Genomic DNA, 18240 nt, shown 5'->3' with positions numbered 1-18240 from the left:
GCCTTTGTCATTTCGTGGAGGCCTTCAAGTCTTCTTTCACTGACGCCCCCTTTGATGATTCTTCTTTGTTCAGAACCAAAGTGAAAGACACCCTCACCAGGTGCGAACAAGAGGGTAAGACCCTGTCTGCTGTAGGGGTCCATTTTCCCTTCCCTCTAGACCTTACCCCAAGGCCCAGCGGGGTGGGAAGATGTGGTTCAAAAAATCACAGAAGTTTTTTCCTGCCGCACAAGGTGAGTCCCCCTCCAGAGGAGGGGGAGGTTATTCAGGGAGACGCCGCCCTAGAGGCAGGGGGGCCCCCTGCAATTCGGGAGACCGCAATTCCTTTCACGGCTCTCCCTATTCTCGTTCCTGATGGAATGCCTGACTGTGCTTCTCTGGAGCCAGGCAAAGCATCACCCAGGTCCGATGGGTATTACGAATAATTTCCAGAGGTTATGTCATTCCCTTTACGTCACACCCCCCTTCAGTCAGAAAAATCCCGGATGTTCCACCCAGTCGAAGGGATCAAGCAGCTTCAGAGGTTTCAAAGCTGCTAGGAAAGGGAGTCATCCAGCGTGTCCCCTCAGAACAAGTCGGAGTAGGGACTTACTCAAGATTCTTTTTGGTGCTGAAAAGAACAGGGGACCCGAGACTCATATTAGATCTCAGCCAACTGAACAACTATGTACAGAAGTCCAAGTTCCGTATGGTCACACTACAATCTATTCTCCCATTGTTGGGAGAGGAGGTATGTATGTGCACCATCGACCGCAAGGATGCTTACTACCATGTCAAAATGGACAGGGCATCCAGGAGTCACCTACGCTTCCGTCTGGGAGCCAGTCATTTCCAGTTTCGAGCCCTGCCCTTTGGTCTCACCACAGCCCCCAGGGTGTTCACCAAGTGTATGGCGGTGGTGACTGCTCACTTGAGACGTCAAGGATTCCAAGTGTTTCTGTATCTGAACGACTGGCTCCTTACCACCCCCACCAGGCATCTACTAATCCAAACCAGGGATGCTACCATCACTCTCTGTCAACAGTTGGGCATAACACTAAATTGGGAAAAATCTGTCTTGTTGCCTTCACAGCGTGTCACCTTTATAGGCGCAGAATTAGACACTGTTCGAATGCAAGCATTTTTACCGTCGGAAAGGATCAGAGTCTTACAGCAACAGGTACACACCCTAATGCCCCTGAGGAAATTGAAGGCAAGATGGGTTCTTCAACTCCTGGGGACCATGGCAGCAACAATTATGTTGGTCCCTCTAGCGAGATTGCACATGAGACTTCTTCAATGGCTCCTCTTTGCTCAATGGTCTCTCCAAAAATGTCCACTTTCTCACCCTATTTTGCTCACGGACAGATGCAAACAGGATCTCAGTTGGTGGCTTTGCACCAACAATCTGGACAGGGGAAAACCCTTCTTCCACCCATCCCGGTTGCCATAGTGACCACGGACGCCTCCCAGATGGGGTGGGGGGGCATTATCTCGGCAGGACAGTCCAAGGCACGTGGCAAGATCACGAGATACATCTGCATATCAATGTCCTAGAGATGAGAGCGGTGCTACTTGCGTTGCACGCACTCCAGAGCTTTTTACCCCTAGGGATGATTGCAATACACTCGGACAGCATGTCAGTGGTGTGGTATCTGAACAAGCAGGGAGAACCAGATCTTACCCCCTGTGCAGAGAGGCCATGCGAGTGTGGCAGTGGGCAGTATCTTCCCAATGGTTTCTGGTGGCAATGCACATTCTGGGGAAGTCCAACGTAATAGCAGACAGGCTAAGCAGAGCTGTTCTGATGCCTTACGAGTGGTCCCTGAATCGTCTAGTTGCAGAACGAATCTTCAGCAGATGGGGTCAGCCTTACTGCGACCTTTTTGCCAGCCCCCTCAATGCCAAATGCATCAGCTACTTCACGCTGCTCCCACCACAGGGGGAGTCACCCAGGGACGCTCTAGTTCACGATTGGCCCTCCGGTCTGCTTTATGCTTTCCCTCCGTTTCCCTTGCTATCAAAAGTGATTCAGAAAGCGCAATCCTTGGGAAGCAGAATGATTGTGATTGCTCCACACTGGCCTCGTCAAGTCTGGTTTCCCTTTCTCCAACCCTACATTGTGGACACTCCTTGGATTCTGGACCCACAACCAGATTTACTGACACACATGTCGGGACAGTTCCACCCCTCTCACTTCACTTCCATCGTTAGTTAGGCTTCATCACTTCTCACCGGAGGTAGTTCACATTTTATCTTCCTCTCATAAGCCCTCTACTAGGAAGATTTATTCTAGCAAGTGGAGAAGGTTTTCTGTTTGGGCGCATACCCAAGGAATTGATCTTTACACAGCCCCAATTGCTTCAGTCTTGGAGCTTTTGTCTCTGCTTTTCCATCAGGGTTCAGTGTCAGCTACCATAAAAGTTCAATTGGCAGTGATTTCTAACTTTCATATTGCTAATGAGCCTAGTCTGATGGCTCACAGACTCTGTAAGGCTTTCCTGAAGGGCACGCTATTACTCCGTCCTCCGGTCTCCGAACCCATCATTCCCCAGGATTTAAATTTTGTTCTACAAGCCCTTACTTCACCACCTTTTGAGCCTGCAGCTACCTGTGATTTGAAATTCTTGACCTGGAAAACAGCCTTTTTAATAGCAATCACTTCAGACAGGCGAGTTTCAGAAATTCAAGCCCTTTCTATCAAACCTCCATACTTGATCTTCCATAAGGACAAGGTTTCTCTTAGACCAAACCCTTCTTTTCTTCCTAAAGTGGCATCCATATCTAATCTTTATCAATCTATTGTGTTGCCTGTATTCTTTCCCCATTTTTCAAACAAGGCAGAATTTAAATTTCATCAATTTGGATGTACACAGACTGTTACATTTCTATCTGCACCGAAGAAAAGATATCCAAAAGTCTGATCAACTATTTGTCTCCTTTTCGGAAAACAAAATTAGATCCCCTGTCTCCAAAATCACCCTATCCAGATGGATATCCAGTTGCATCTCTTTCGCTTACTCCGCAGGAGGAAAAGACCTGCCGTTTCCGGTCAAGGCTCACTCTACTCGGGCTGTTTCTACATCTACAGCCTATCAAGCCAGATTGTCGTTGGATGATATATGTGCTGCAGCTACTTGGGCTTCTCCTCACACATTTGTTACTCATTACAAATTGGACGTGGTATCTAGGGGCAGGTCGTCCTTTGGTTCCACAGTACTCAGGAGTATTTTCCTATGAGCCACCCAGGATGTAGGTGCTAGGGGCGCTGTCCCACGGGTAAGAATGTAGGCGAGATTGGACTACATAACATCAAGAAGTTATGTACTCACCATAACGTTCGATGTATGTAGTCCATTTCGCCTCACATTCTTACTTACCCTCCCACCTTCCCCCTTCCTGGAGGATCTGGAGTTAGGATTGATTTACAGATTTCCCTTCTCCTTTAACTTATTCTTCTTTACCTGGATGTTGTTATGCATGGGGTATGAATGAGTGTTCGCAGCAAACTAGATCTGGGGATATGGAGCAGTGCAGCATGGGATACCTGCTCAGCCCAGCCAATAGAAGACTTCGAGCTAGAAAAGTTTGGCCGAGTCGGAGCCGATATTTGGCTCCGAACCCACGGGTAAGAATGTGAGGCGAGATGGACTACATACATCGAACGTTATGGTGAGTACAGAACTTCTTGTTATCCCCTTTGGGAAAAAAAACATGTAAACATGAATTACCACATAGGTGGCAGTACACTAAACACCGAAAGTGTGATAAGAGACTTAGGGACACAGGTGGACAGTGGTCTCACCTTCGATAACCACATCACCACAACAGTCAGGAAATCCTTCTATGTGGCACACCTCATCACTAAGGGCTTTTCATCCATAAAAAAGGAGGTCATTGTCCCACTGTACTCTCATCCCTCATTAGACCCATTATAGAATACAACTCCCCGTTTGGTATGTACCTCTCAAGACATTTGCAACAATGGGAAAGGCCGCAGAAATACCTCACTAAAAGAATCACAGGCCTAAAGCAGATGCCCTACACTGACCGCCATAAAAAACTCCAGCTGTACTCTGTCGCATATCGTCTACTCAGAGGCGATCTCTGCTTAACATACAAGGCTATGTCAAACCCAGAGCTGTTGGACATGCCACACTTAAAGAAATCCCAATCCCTCAGAGCCACATGCTCCAGGGATCTAAACCTTGTCATCACAATAAACAAAACATGCTGGAGGGATAGGTTCCTGACCCAGAGACTCACAAGACTCTGGAATAGACTGCCCATACATGTCAAGCAGAGCGCCTCTTTGTCCCTCTTCAAAAGGAACCTTGACAATTGGATGGGAGAAACGAAATTCACCCCGGGGATCACGTCCAGTCTCCCCTGCTAGACAGGGGTCCAGGGAAGTAAATAGTGTGGGAAGAAATAGCCAGGGAATTTATGGCTAGGCTTGTATAGGCCCTAGGTCCGATAGCCTAGTACCAACCTATGAACCTTGGAGATAGAAAAGCTGCTAAAAAGTCATCCAAAAGTTTGCCCCAGATCAGGGAGGATCTGGGACCTACAGAAGATTTTTCTTGGTGCCAAAAAAGACAGGAGACTTGAAACCTATTCTTGATCTCCCCAAACTAAACCAGTTTGTGCAATATTCAAAATTCTGGTTAGTCATTGTTCAGTCCATACGGCCATTACTGTGGAAGGACAATTGGATGTGCTCAATATATATATTCAGGTTGTGTACTATCACATAAAAATAAACAGGTGCTCCAGAAGATATCTGTGCTTCTGGCTAGGACCCAGTCATTACCAGTTCAGGGCATTGCCCTTTGGTCTCACCACAGCCCCCTGAATGTTCACCAAATGCATGACAGTGGTAGCAGCTCACTTGAGACTGCTGGGATTCCAGGTGATTTCCATACCTAGTTGACTGGCTCCTAACTGCCCCAACTAGGTATCTGTTATTACATGCAAGGGACTACTTGCTGCTGTTGTCTTCATCTAGGCGTCACAGTTACAGAAAATCATAACTCATACCTATGCAGTGCTTGGAGTTCATAGGTGCTCGTCTGGACATGGTCCGTCAGGTGGTCACTCTTCCTCTAACTCCAGTACAGATGCTCAAATCCCAGATCAAGAAAGTAATCCTGCATTAGTTTCCTCCAGCATGACTAATCTTACAAGCCTTGGGTTCCATGGCAGCAGCTATCGCCCTAGTCCCTTTAGCCAGGTTTCACATGCAAATTCTTTAGTGGACCATTTCAGTTCAGTGGTCCATTCTTCAGCAACCTTTGTCCTCCCCAGTCAAGATCACAGAAGCTTGCAAAAGGTATCTTCTTTGGTGGCTTCAGTCAAATGAAGTTTTTGAAGACTGTCCATTTGTTCTTTCCCTGCTGATGGCCATATTGATCATGGATGCCTCCAAACTAAGGTAGGGGGGCACTACTTGGGAAGGACAGTCCAAAGTACATGGTTCCCAGAAGAGGCCAAGATTACATATCAGTGTCTTGGAAATAAGAGCAGTCCTACTAGTATTGAAGACCTTTCAAGAACATTCTCCCTTCTAGGATGATTGCATTTCAGATGGACCACATGTCAGTAGTCTGGTACATCAACAAGCAGAGAGGAACCAAATCTTGTCTGCAATGTCCAGCTGCTTTCCATCATCAGTGCACATATCAGCGAGAGCCAACGTGATTGCGGACAAACTCAGCAGGTCCATTCTGATGTCTCATGAGATGTCTTTCAATTTCAAAATGGCAGAGAGACTTTTCCATCTGTTCGCTTCTCCCCTAAAGAAGTGCAGCAGATTCTTTGCCCTAATCTGTCCAAAGGGGGGAGTCTGAGGGATGCTGTGTTTTACAACTATGCTGATCTTCTCTGTATTTACCCACTGTGGCCTCTCATTCCCAAATTTCTCTAGAAAGCATACCAGTTGAAGAGCACAGTTATCCTCATTGCACCCTTTTGGCTTCATCAGATTTGGGTCCCCTTTTTCTAGCCTCACCTTTTACATCCACCCTGGATACTGAATCCTAATCCAGATCTTCTGCCTCACCTGCAGGTATGACCGATTGGACATTACAGGCCTCAAGCTGACCACATGGTTTCTCCAGTTCTGCTATTTGCTAGACAGTCCAAGCTTTCCTCCCTGTTCCGTCATACTTGATCATCTTCTCAAAATGCTTCTACTAGAAAGATTTACAAAAGCAAATAGAGATTTATGTTATGGGATGTTAACAATGATCTGGACCCTCTTTCAGCCCCTGTACAAGCTGTAATTGACTTTTATAGCTTCAGTTTTCAGTGTAAGGGCTAGCTTTGCTACCATTGAGGTCCAGTTTGCTGCCATTCTTCATTTCCAAGTAGGTGAAAATAAGCCTACATTAGCTTCTTCTAAGTTATGTAAAGCCTTCCTCAAAGGTGCTTTTTACTTAGACCTCCACTAAAGGATCCTGCTGTTCTTTGGATGTAACCTTTGTGGTTCAAGCTCTGACCCAAACTTCCTTTGAACCCTTAGCTAAGTCAAATCTAAAATTTTAGTCCCAGAAAACTATTTTTCTAGTTGCTATGACATGCTAGCCGAGTATCCGAACTCAAGGTTTTGTCCTCCAAGCCTCCTTAATTGTTTTTTCACAAAGACAGGGTGTCTTTACGGACTAACCCATCTTTTTTGCCTAAGGTAGCTTCGGAGTCCAACATTAACCAGGTCATTAACCTCACATTTTCTTTCCAGATTTCTCAAATAGAGGAGAGTACATGCTCCATCTTTTGGATGTCCAGACAGCTTTGTTTATATCTCCATAGAACCAAAGATTTTTCAAAGACTGACCAGTTTCTCACCTAACAAATTGGGCAAGTCAGTTTCCAAAGTCGCACTGGTCAAATGGTTAACTGACTGTATCTCCTTTGTCTACACTAGCAGAGGATTATCTCTGCCTAAGCTTCCTAGTGCTCATTCCATGAGGTCTGTGGTGGTCTCCTCAGCATTTTGGTCAAGGACTTCCGTAGATGACATTTGTGTAGCTGCCACTTGGTCCTTTCTTCATATTTTTATTGCTCATTACAAATTAGATTTGATTTCTAGAAACATAGCTGCCTTTGGCACTACAGTGTTAAGAAATATCCTTCTATTAAGTCAGCCCAAGGTTCATCTATCTGGGGAGTCTGTCCCATCAGTTGAGGAATGAATAAAAATGACAACATCAGGTAAAAGAAAAAAAAGTTATGTATTCCCCATAACATTACATCTGTGTTGTCTATTTTCATTCTTTCTCAGCTTCCTGCCCTACTTAACCCCCTTCCCTTTGCTCATGGAAAGGCATAAGATGAGCTCAAGCTATTTTTCTAATTCTATACCTTGAGTTCTCTTAAGTTATTGTTCACTGTCTCCTAGGGGCAGCAAACTCGATTGGAGGCATGTTAGGTGGGCCGGGTATTATGTGCAAAAGGAGGAACATGAGAGTTTTGGGTCCAAGGATCTGGTAGTAGCATCCGAGTCAAATCCAAGGTCAGATCCGAAACCCATCAGTTGAGGAAGAATGAAAATGGGCAGCAGATATGTAATGATATAGTGACTGTAGATCAATGTGTGTATGTCTCTTTAAGAAACCTCCTCTGGGCATGTTCAAGTGTATTGAGTACTGAGCACGTGCAAGTCAGAGTGCCATTTTGTAGTAGCTTTTGAGATGTAAGTATGCATGCTTGTAAGTTTGGTCTGTTAATCAGTTCATTTATGTTTATTGATGCTGCTATCCATCCTAATGTGATTTTATGTAATAAAGCATCTTAAATGAAGTACCCCACCTTGTTTGTCATCTGAGTGTAGAGGGACGAGTGACATGGTGTCAGAAGCGGCATATCTAATGGCCGGAAAGAACTCCAGTTTCTCTATTTTGACTTCAAGAGGCATCTTGCTACAGGTGGTGGTATGTACAAAAGTGGACCGTCCCTGCTACATGTATAATCCGCAAAAAAACAGGTCAGAAACAAATTTCTAATGTTAAAACATGCTCAAACTATATTTATTTGCTAAATATGAAACAAAGCATACAGACCGCTCTAAATTAAATTAAGTTGGAATGTCTGATATTGCTAAAATTATTCAATTTACTAAAGAAAATGTTTGAAATAGTCCAAATTGCGTAAAATGAATAAAATAAGAGAAACAACTGCATTTTTTGCTAAGCATGTACGGTTTTGTATTAACTGAGGCTGTCCGAGTTATCAGAAGTGTATGAAGTGCTCGCATGTTTGTGCAGTGTTACAGTAAAGCTATTTCACAGAATACAGCCATTTCAGAGCATATTTCACAACCTACAGTATTTCAAGGAGTTTCTTCTGCATTTGTGTGTTACTGCAGGCTGCAGAGAGGCAACTTATTTGTACATAATTACAGTGGATATAAAAAGTTTACACACCCCTGTTAAAATGCCAGGTTTTTGTGATATATAAAAAATGAGACCACAAGAAATCATTTCAAAACTTTTCCTACCCTTAATGTGACCTATAACCTGTACAATTCAATTGAAAAACAAACAAATCTGTTAGAGGGAAAAATATAAAAAAATGTACAATAAGCTGGTTGCATAAGTGTGCACACCCTTAAACTAATACTTTGTTGAAGCATCTTTTGATTTAATTACAGCATTCAGTCTTCTTGGGTACACACATGCCATCAGTTAGAGACTCTTTTTAACCCCAAATAAAGTTCAGCTCTCCTAGTAGGATTTTCCTGACTTTTACTCAGTTGCCTGCTACAGCAAAAGCCATGGTTCACAGAGAGCTTAAAAAGCATCAAATGGATTTCATTGTTGAAAGGTATCAGTCAGGCGAAGGGTACAAAAATATTTCCACAGCATTGGATATACCATGGAACACAGTGAAATCAGTCATCAAAAAGTGGAGAAAATATGGGGCAACAGTGACGTTGCAAAGAACTGGACATCCCTCCAAAATTGATGAAAAGACGAGGCGAAAACTAGTCAAGGAAGCTGCCAAGAGACCTACAGCAACACTGAAGGAGCTGCAGGAATTTCTGGCAAGTACTGGTTGTGTACTACATGTGACAGACAGTCTCCCATATTCTGCCTATGTCTGTACTATGGGGTAGGATTGCAAGATGGAAGCCTTTTCTTACACAGAAAAACATCCAGGCCGGGCTAAAATTTGCAAAACAATACATCAAGTCTCCCAAAAGCATGTGGGGAAAATGTATTATGGTCTGATGTGACCAAGGTTGAACTTTTTGGACAGAATTCCAAAAGGTACGTTTGGTGCAAAAACAACACTTTGCATGACCAAAAGAACACCATCCCCACTGTGAAGAATGTTGGTGGCAGTATCATGCTTTGAGGTTGTTTTTCTTCAGCTGGAACTGGGGCTTTTGTCAAGGTAGAGGGAATTATGAACAATTCCAAATACCAGTCACTTTTGGCCCTAAACCTTCAGGCATCTTCTAGAAAGCTGAAGATGCAGAGGAATTTCAACACAACAGTGAGCCCAAGCATACATCCAAATAAAAAAAAGAAGGGCTTCACCAGAAGAAAATTAAAGTTTTGGAATGGCCCAGCCAGGGCCCAGACCTAAATCCAATAGAAAATCTGTGGGGTGACTTGAAGAGGGCTGTGTACAAGAGATGCCCTCGCAATCTGACAGATTTGGAGCACTTTTGCAAGGAAGAGTGGGCAAATATTGCCAAGTCAAGATGTGCCATGCTGATAGACTCCTACCCAAGGAGACTGAATGTTGTAATTAGATCAAAAGGTGCTTCGACAAAGTATTAGTTTGTGTGTGCCCACTTATGCAACCAGGTTGTTATACATTTTTTTTTTATATTTGTTCCCCTAACAGATTTGTTTGTTTTTCAAATGAATTGTACAGGTTATAGGTCACATTAAAGGTGGGAAAAGTTTTGAAATGATTTATTGATGTCTCATTTTTTTTATATCATAAAAACCTGGCATTTTAACAGGGGTGTGTAAACTATTTATGTCCACTGTACAGGGAACATATTTTCAGTGTCTGCACAAACACGCACACTTTTTTTTAGCATGGTTGAAGGATTTCGAAAACCAGGTCTGCTAGGGTTTGATGATAATGCTGAGAACTGGAGAGTGTTTGAGCAAGTTGGTCATTTATTCACCAGTTCAGGATTATGACCAGACCCTTCTAAACAAACAGCCATTCTCGAGATGCCAGCACCAGACAATGTTCAAGCCATGCAATGTTTTCTTGGCTTGGTTAACTGTCTAGGCAAGTTTATTCCAGACGCGAGTCAAATATCAGCACCACTCAGAGAACAAACACGTACCAGAGAGCATTTGATGTCCTGAAACAGAGAATTTCCAGTCCACCTACTCTCATATACTATTATGTACACAAACCCTGTTACTCTCTCATGTGATGCTTTGAAATTTGGTCTTGGTGCAGTCATTTTACAAAAGGGTCAACCTGTTGCTTGTGTGTCCATAACTCTCACCCAAGCTGAAATGCAGTATGCTCAGAGAAAGCGCTTTTGGCAATTGTTTGCATGCTCCAAGTTCCATGAGTATGTGTATGGTAAACCTATCCAGATCGAAACAGATCAGCCTCTAGTCAGTTTTCTGAGAAAAGCCTATGCATTCATCCCCAGCCAGATTGCAGCGCATGATGTTGAGACTGCAAAAGTATTTCAATCGTGTTTGCAACAAAGGCAAACTTCTTTATTTTGCTGATACTTTATCCAGATCACCCAGAAGTACCACAGAACAGCATAACAATGAAAGCCTTGATTTTGAAGTCATGGAAGTGAGAAATTTGTCTTCCACACGTCTTGATGAGCTGCAGATCCCATTTTACAGAAGCTCAACTACTTTTTCAAAAAAGGATGGCCGTCAAAGCAATCTAGTTTACCTCCAGAAGTGCAACCTTACTTTTTATACAGAGATGAGATTTTGTCAGACAATGGTATCATTATGAAAGGTCCAAAAGTTATTGTTCCAAAGTCTTTGCAACAAGAGTACATTACTATCTTAAATTGAGGTGTCACCCAGGAACAGACTTTACCTAAAGAAGGGCGAAAGGATTAGTATTTTTGTCTTCTATGCCACAGGATATTGATAGAACACTTTCATCTTGTTCTGTGTCTAATAATGTTGTGTCTTTCTGCTTTTCCCGGTAAGGGGTCGCCCCAGCAGAACTCCGGTCCGCTAATGATTGGCAGTAGATTTTTACGTGCCGAGTTGCTGGCCCTGACCCACAACCTTCAACGAAGGTATGCCCATTCATGCATGTCTCCACACAGAAGACGCTCTAGCTGAGAATCGAACAGGACAACGTCTTACTGTGAAGCGACAACGCTACCGCAGCACCACCACTGTGTGTCAACTAATACAAAGTCATATTAACAGTAGGAACCATTTCATCTTAACCAGATTCCGGAACTACCTTGGTCGATAGTAGCTACAGACATTTTCGGGTGGAATGGTCAACATTATTTGGTGTTAGTAGGCTCTTATTCCAGTTGTTTCGAATTTGAGCTACTTCCCAATCTAGCATCCACTACTGTCATTACTAAAATGAAGCATAATTTTGTAGTTCATGGTGGTCTGCACAAAGTTATTTCTGACAATGACCTGCAGTTTACAAACAAACACTTCAAAGGATTTGCAAGAGTGGAACTTTACTCATGTCACAAGTAGCCCAGAGTATCTGCAGTCAAATGGTTTGGTAGAACGCATAGTTCAAAGTGCAAAGCAGTTACTAGAGAAGTCAAAACAAGACAATAGTGATATTTTCCTGAATCTACTGAATCTCAGAAATATTCCTTGTGATAAAAATCTTGGTTCACATGGTGAGAGACTTCTGTTGAGACAAACCAGACCCACATTACCAATCAGTAGTCAACTGTTGGTTCCATGCGTCAAGAAAAACAGGTCAGTAAAAGCCAATTTGTTGAAGCATTTAACCCAGAAGTCCTACTACGATAAGACCAGCAAAACCGCTCGGTCCATTACAAGAGGGAGAAGTGGTAAGGATGCAAATGTCCAAAGGTTGTGATTGGATTGGAGTCATGAAGAACATCTGCTGAGAGCCAAGATCATACATTGTGGAGTCACAAGGAGCAGTTTTTAGGCGAAATTGGAAGCATTTGATACCGGTGTCCGAGCCTATAACAAGGCTCTTCATCTCGGAGTGAACTGTCCAGTGTTCCCGTTCCGGTGAACATTCCCATTCCTGTGAAGAATCCTGAAGCTCCTCAGACGAACTGTACACCGAAACCTGTCCATGTTGCTAAACCCAGTCCTAATTGTTATGTTATGAGATTTGGTCGTATCTCCAGACCATGTTCCAGATGCGCGGCAACCTGGACGTGAACATTGTTTTGTTTCTAAATGTCTGTATTGATGCAAGCTTAGCTGCAATGTTATTTTGATAAGGACAATCTTTTTTTAAGAGGGAGGATGTAGATTAATGTGCGTCTCTTTAAGAAACAACCTGTGGGCATGTACAAGTGTATGGAGTACTGAGCACGTGCAAGTCAGAGTGCCATTTTATAGTTAGCTGTTGCGATGTAAACATGCATGCGTGTAAGCTTTGTCTGTTAATCAGTTTGTTTATTAATGCTGCTATCCATCCTGATGTGTTTTTATGTAATAAACCATCTTAAACGAACTACCCCGCCTTGCTTCTCTTTTGAGTGTAGAGGGACAAGCAACAGTGAGTATATAAACTTTTTTCAAACAAATGAGTTCTGAACATCATTCAAGGTTAGAAATGGCAGTGGAAGGAAACCTCTCCTTTCCATGGGGTAAGTCCTCAACCACCAGACCAGATTCCTCTATTTCCCCCTGTCCTTCAACACTTGCTGTATCAGGGAATGATGGAAGCAGTTTCTCCTTCCCTGGTTGGGGAAGGTTTTTATTCAAGGATGTTTTTGGTACGAAAGAAAAAAAGATGCTTGGGAGACCATTTCTGGGTCTTTCTCTCCTGAACCTGTTTGTGATAGTGCTGAAGTTCAAAATGACACCACTTCACAACCTGTTCTCTTCTTCCTCATTTCAGTTTCCTGGTAACAGATTTAAAAGATGCTTATCACATCCCTTTTCTTCCAGACCTCAGGTGGTTCTTAAGGTTGTGTGTGTGTCTGGATCAGCTAGTCAGTTTTCTACCTTACTATAAACTGTGGACTATGAACTGCATCAAGAGTGTTCACATAGTGTCTAGCCTTAGTTGTAGCTCATTGAAGGGTACAGGGTATCTGCATTTTTCTGTATTTAGATGACTTGCTTGTCTTTGCAGAGTCTTTTTCAAAGTGTCAGAAATCTCGTTATACAAGCTAGGATTCCAAGAATCCAGTCAAGTCTTTTTTGACTCCTTCACACAGGATAGTCTTCCTGGGTTATCGGCTAGACATCTCAGCTCAAAAAGCTTTTCCTTCACAGGAACAAGTAGGTCCATATCTAGATCTGTTTGTGAGGTTTCCACTCAGACGTCCGTCACAACAAGGGAACACATCAGGATTTTGGGTCTCACGGCATCTGTGATTCTCATGACACCCCCCAGCAAGGCTCCACATGGGAAAGATGCAATGGTATCTCTGGTCCCAGCACCAGCAGCGTTTGGCTTTTCAAATCCCAATGATGGGGCTTGTTTGGGGAGAAATCATTCGGTGAAGGCAGCAAATTTCCCTAAACCCAAGGTCTTCCCTTCTCCTTGCCTGCTTCCAAAGCAGTTAGTCACCACAGACTAGGACTTTGCTTGGGGAGCAGTTCCAGCAAGGATAAAAATGGAAGGTTTATAGAACACTAAGGACAGATGCAAGCACATAAGTGTAAATAAACTGCTTGCTCTGATCAAGGCATTTAACTCTGAATTACCTTGGGTTTCCCCATACCTCTTCAGGTTGTTACAGGCATTACCACAGTTATGGGGCATTAACAAGCAAGGGAAAAAAAAGGTTGTACTTCCTTTGCAGACTAGCCATATTAGCTTGGGACAGAGCTTCACAATGTAATTTCACTCTGCAGGCAAACCTACATTCTGTCAGGGCAAAACTGTGGTAGACAAGATGAGCAGAATAAGGCAGACCCTCACAAATGGAAACTAGATCAGGGGTTTTCAAAAATTTAGTCCAGCTGTGGAGAGTTTCTCAAGAAGACCTGTTTGCCTCCTGTCTGAACAATCAGCTGGCAAGTTTCTGCTCCAGGACTTCATGCAAGAAGGCCTGGAAGACAGACACCTTTTTACTTTCCTTGGACAGGAATGTCCCTGTTTGCTTTTCCACCCTTTTCAATGATTTCCAGGGGACATCTGAAGATTCAGAAGGTATCCCCCAAGATCATTGTGATAATTCCCTTCTGGTACAGGCAGCATTGGTTCTCCCTTCTTTTGGAAATGGTCTGGGGCAATTGCCACAAGCTTCCTCACAGAAAGGATCTACTTGTACAAGATCAGGAGTGTCTGCTACACCCAGACAACTTCAACTGACTGCTTGCATAATAGGATCTTTATTCCCTTTTGGCACCTGTTTACTGAGGACATGTAGCAGCTACTAACAGAAGCAAGAAAGCCTGCTGCTAGAAAATCGTATATTAGCAAATGGGAAAGGTTTTCTAGTTGGTGCCAACAACATAACCAGCACCCTTTCAGGGTTTTAGAATATTTGTGCGAGTTACTATCCTTTGGTCTTTCTTGCTTCTCCATCAAGGTTCATTTATCAGGCATATCAACATGTCTGCCCTTGGATTCTCCTCTTTCAATGCATTCTCATGTCAAAATGGTTTTAAAAGCAGTTTTGCATAAAAGGCTTCCAAAAAACAGTGGCCCCTCATCGGGATCTTAATTTTGTGTTGGAGAATCTAACACTTGCTCCATTTGAACCCTTCTAATCTGTCTGACTTGAGGTTCTTAACATGGAAAACTGTTTTACTGGTTCTGCTGACTTTTGCATGAAGAGCATTTTGAGTTGTGAGCTCTTTTGTCAAGTCAAACTTTCTCATTTTCCACATAGATGGGGTTTCTTTCAGAACTAGTCCTCTTATGCAAATGCTATCTGAGTTTACTTTAAGCCAAACTGTCCACTTCGCCATTTTCATTCCAGAACTTAAAAGTGAGGGAGAAAGGGTACTCCATACTTTGTCGACAGTCAACTCCAGTACTGTCTTGACAGAACTAAATCTTTCAGATCTTCAGATCTGTTTTCATTTCTTGTGATATTAAGAAAGGACAACCTGTGTCAAAACAAATTATTTCCAAGTGGTCATCTCACTTTATTACCTTTTGTTATATTCACTACAATAAAACTATTCCATGTAGGGTCAAGGCCCATTCTACCAGGTTCTTGGCTTCATCTATTCTTTTTTGGAAAGGGTTGGATTCTAGAAGTGTTCTAGAAGCAGCAGCTCTGTCCTCTATACATATGTTTACAAGGTATTACAAACTTGATTCCTTCTCCATCTCTAGATCAGCCATTGCTAGGGCATTCTCCAGGGACTCCTAGACCCTTCCCTTTTCACTTCCAAGATGTAGTAAGCAAGGGTAGTCTACCAGTATAGCAAAGGCTACTGTAGCAGCGATTAGTATGCTGAACATAGTACAGTTCTGTAAGTAAACTTACTAATACAGTAGATGTTCGAATGATCACTGCTGCAGTATCCACTCCCTCCTTACTTCCCCCTTGTTTTTTGCTGTATTTATGCCAGAGTGTGAATATTTACCTTTTGTTCCTAGCATCGTCCTTTCCGGGTTCAGCTTCCCTCTGTCTGTTGGGGTGAAAGCTCTGAAGGGCTTGGCAACCAAATTGTCTTTTTAGTCAGCTCAGCTCAAACTGACTGAAAATTTGGATGCCTGGAAGGTACCCTGAATCTTTGGAAGCTGGTCAGCTGTTACATTCTTTTCAGGATCTAACCTATACGGCTTAAGATACTACAGAAGTGATTATTCGAACATCTACTGCTAGTGGTGAGTTTACTTTTGCTAATGTACTAAGTTTCTGAATTCTGTGTGACTGATTGCATTTATTTATTGTAACTTTATTCATGCATACTCAATGCGGTTTTTATTGTGCCTTTATTCAGATAACTGTGGCCTTTGTGTATGCCACTATACCTTCTATCTTTAAAATTGTATTTTGTAAGTTCCCATGGTGCTAGCCCAGTGGGACTTTAGTACTCAGTTGATTTACAGTCAATAAATACATCCCCACAAAAAAAAAAAATCCGTTTCCAAATCTTGTCATTTTACCCATAACGTATCATCATATGCTAATTAGTAACTTACACTACATTATTTTTAATGTTCTGCTATATGTCATTTATAGTAGAAATACGAACTCGGCAACGCAGATGTAACAAAAAGCTGTTTATTAAAACAAAGCTTTCAGGTAAAAACCCTTCCTCAGTGCATATAAAACAGCAACTAACACACCCTCTTTATATACAAGAACACACAGCCAATAATTAACAATCAACAAGAGAAAATCTTATTTAAAAGCAGCAGTGATGCATATAACATATTTCTACTGTTGGTTTTATTCATACTAACCAAGTCTTGGTTCTGCTATTTGGTCTGTTTTAATGTAATTTATAATCATTTCCCTTAAATAATTGCATTTAAAACTGTGTATTGGTCTTGCACTAAAATTGAATGCAATGTAGAAGCATGTGGCCATGTTATGACTTGTCATCCGACATAAAATAAACTTTTCTCAGTACTGTACTGAGTTTATACCATAAGGACGGTAAACAACATGAAGAAGCGATATTTACATGTCTTTACTTTTTTGACATATGGTGTATTATTTGACTGTTGCATACTGTCTAGCAGCTCCTGCATTACAGCCTTGTGATGGCTGTGAAAGTGTATTTGGTTCACTGTTGAATTGTTTAATGATTTTTTTTTGGTATAAGTGGGTATGCTGTTAGCACAGCTGAATGTTAGTGTTTCATAAGAAGCATCCTTTTTTCAAGTCTTTTTTACCATATACTTTTTTCTTCATTTCTGTTTTGATATAGACTTGTTTATACAATGTTGTTCTCTCCAGTCCTACCATAGCATCTAGTTTGTTCCTTTCCTGTCAATAAAATACTTGCTGAAAACTTGCCTTTAGTATTGTATTGAGGTTAGCTTTTAGAACGTTGAACAAGCATTCATACCTCCATTTAACCCTGAGCAAGTTTGGTGTTCTTTTTAATGCTGTCCTACCAGCAAATTGTGACTTCTGTGTTTCTTCTGCTGATGTCACATTACTGGTATTTTCCTAAATAGGGTAATCATTTTGGAGGATGAGCTGGACAAGTTAGCAAGCTACAAAGAGCAACAGGAAATAACTTCGGATATCCGACAGGATCTAGAGCAAAAGCTGAAACTAATCAAACCCCACATGCAGGCCAGCAACAATTGCTGGGAGGAGGCGGTCTTGCAGGTCAAAAAAATGGAGCGCAATGCTGTAGAAGAAAAAGGTACACACACAGACTGTTGTCATTAATATGTCTGTTAAGGTAATGGTAATTTTTAGGAAATGTTTCTTTGTAGCTGCATTTTAGACACAAACTACTGTTTGATAGCTGACTTCTCAGTGCAGCAGTACAGTCACTTTCAGTTTTTATATTCCTGATCTATGGTTGCTAGCAATTCTATGTCCTTCCTTAGATAGAGACTATGCTAAGGCATCAGAATGAATGAATTACTGTACATTCTGCACCTGTAGATGTTGGTGTAGTAGGCATAATGTGGAGAAGATATAATTTGTTAATTGTTCAAGCTCTGCCTTTGCATACAGCAGCCTTGTCTGTAGTCTTTAGCCCTTATACCCAAGCTGCATCGGAAACTGTGCTACAAATTTCTAGGCATTATGATGGATAGGGTCATATTCTTCCTGGCAACAATGCAGCAAAGTATAAATAAGAAAAACATTACTGCACAGTACTGCTGTTAAGTAGAGTTGTGGAAGTTGCATTGCTGCCTGTGTTGCACAAGTAAATGAGTTGCAGCTGCAGAGAGATCTAGTTTCTTTTTTCTGCTCTACAGAAATGGAAACACTCTGCTACAACGCCCATGAGAGGAAAATGCTTGAAATTTGATTTGGACATCATTTTGTTGGATTTTGATTAACTGTATATTCAGAAACATGATGAACACCATTTTATTACACGAGGTATTACCAGTATGTGCAACACTGTGATGAGCAGTGCTGTGTTTGGTGAGGTCTGCCAGTGTCTACCTCCTTTATTCTTTGACATTTTTGTCTTACTAATTAGCAAAGGTGTACTCTCTCAA

At 42.2% G+C, this 18240-nt stretch overlaps 1 protein-coding gene across 1 annotated transcript in view; it reads left to right on the top strand.

The window, feature by feature from the left end:
• Positions 1 to 18240, top strand: part of VEZT (vezatin, adherens junctions transmembrane protein) — a gene marked incomplete in the record, with an annotated part of 850549 nt that overhangs the window by 683756 nt on the left and 148553 nt on the right. The window contains 1 exon segment of the mRNA XM_044087638.1: positions 17230 to 17423. Within this exon segment, the coding sequence (XP_043943573.1) occupies positions 17230 to 17423 (194 nt within the window).

This window comes from Protopterus annectens, chromosome 11.part0, assembly GCF_019279795.1.
Source record: "Protopterus annectens isolate FY-2018-M chromosome 11.part0, PAN1.0, whole genome shotgun sequence".
NCBI classification, from domain to species: Eukaryota; Metazoa; Chordata; order Ceratodontiformes; family Protopteridae; genus Protopterus; species Protopterus annectens.
The sequence above is the reverse complement of the archived record's forward strand: the minus strand, read 5'-3'. Positions and strand labels throughout refer to the sequence as shown.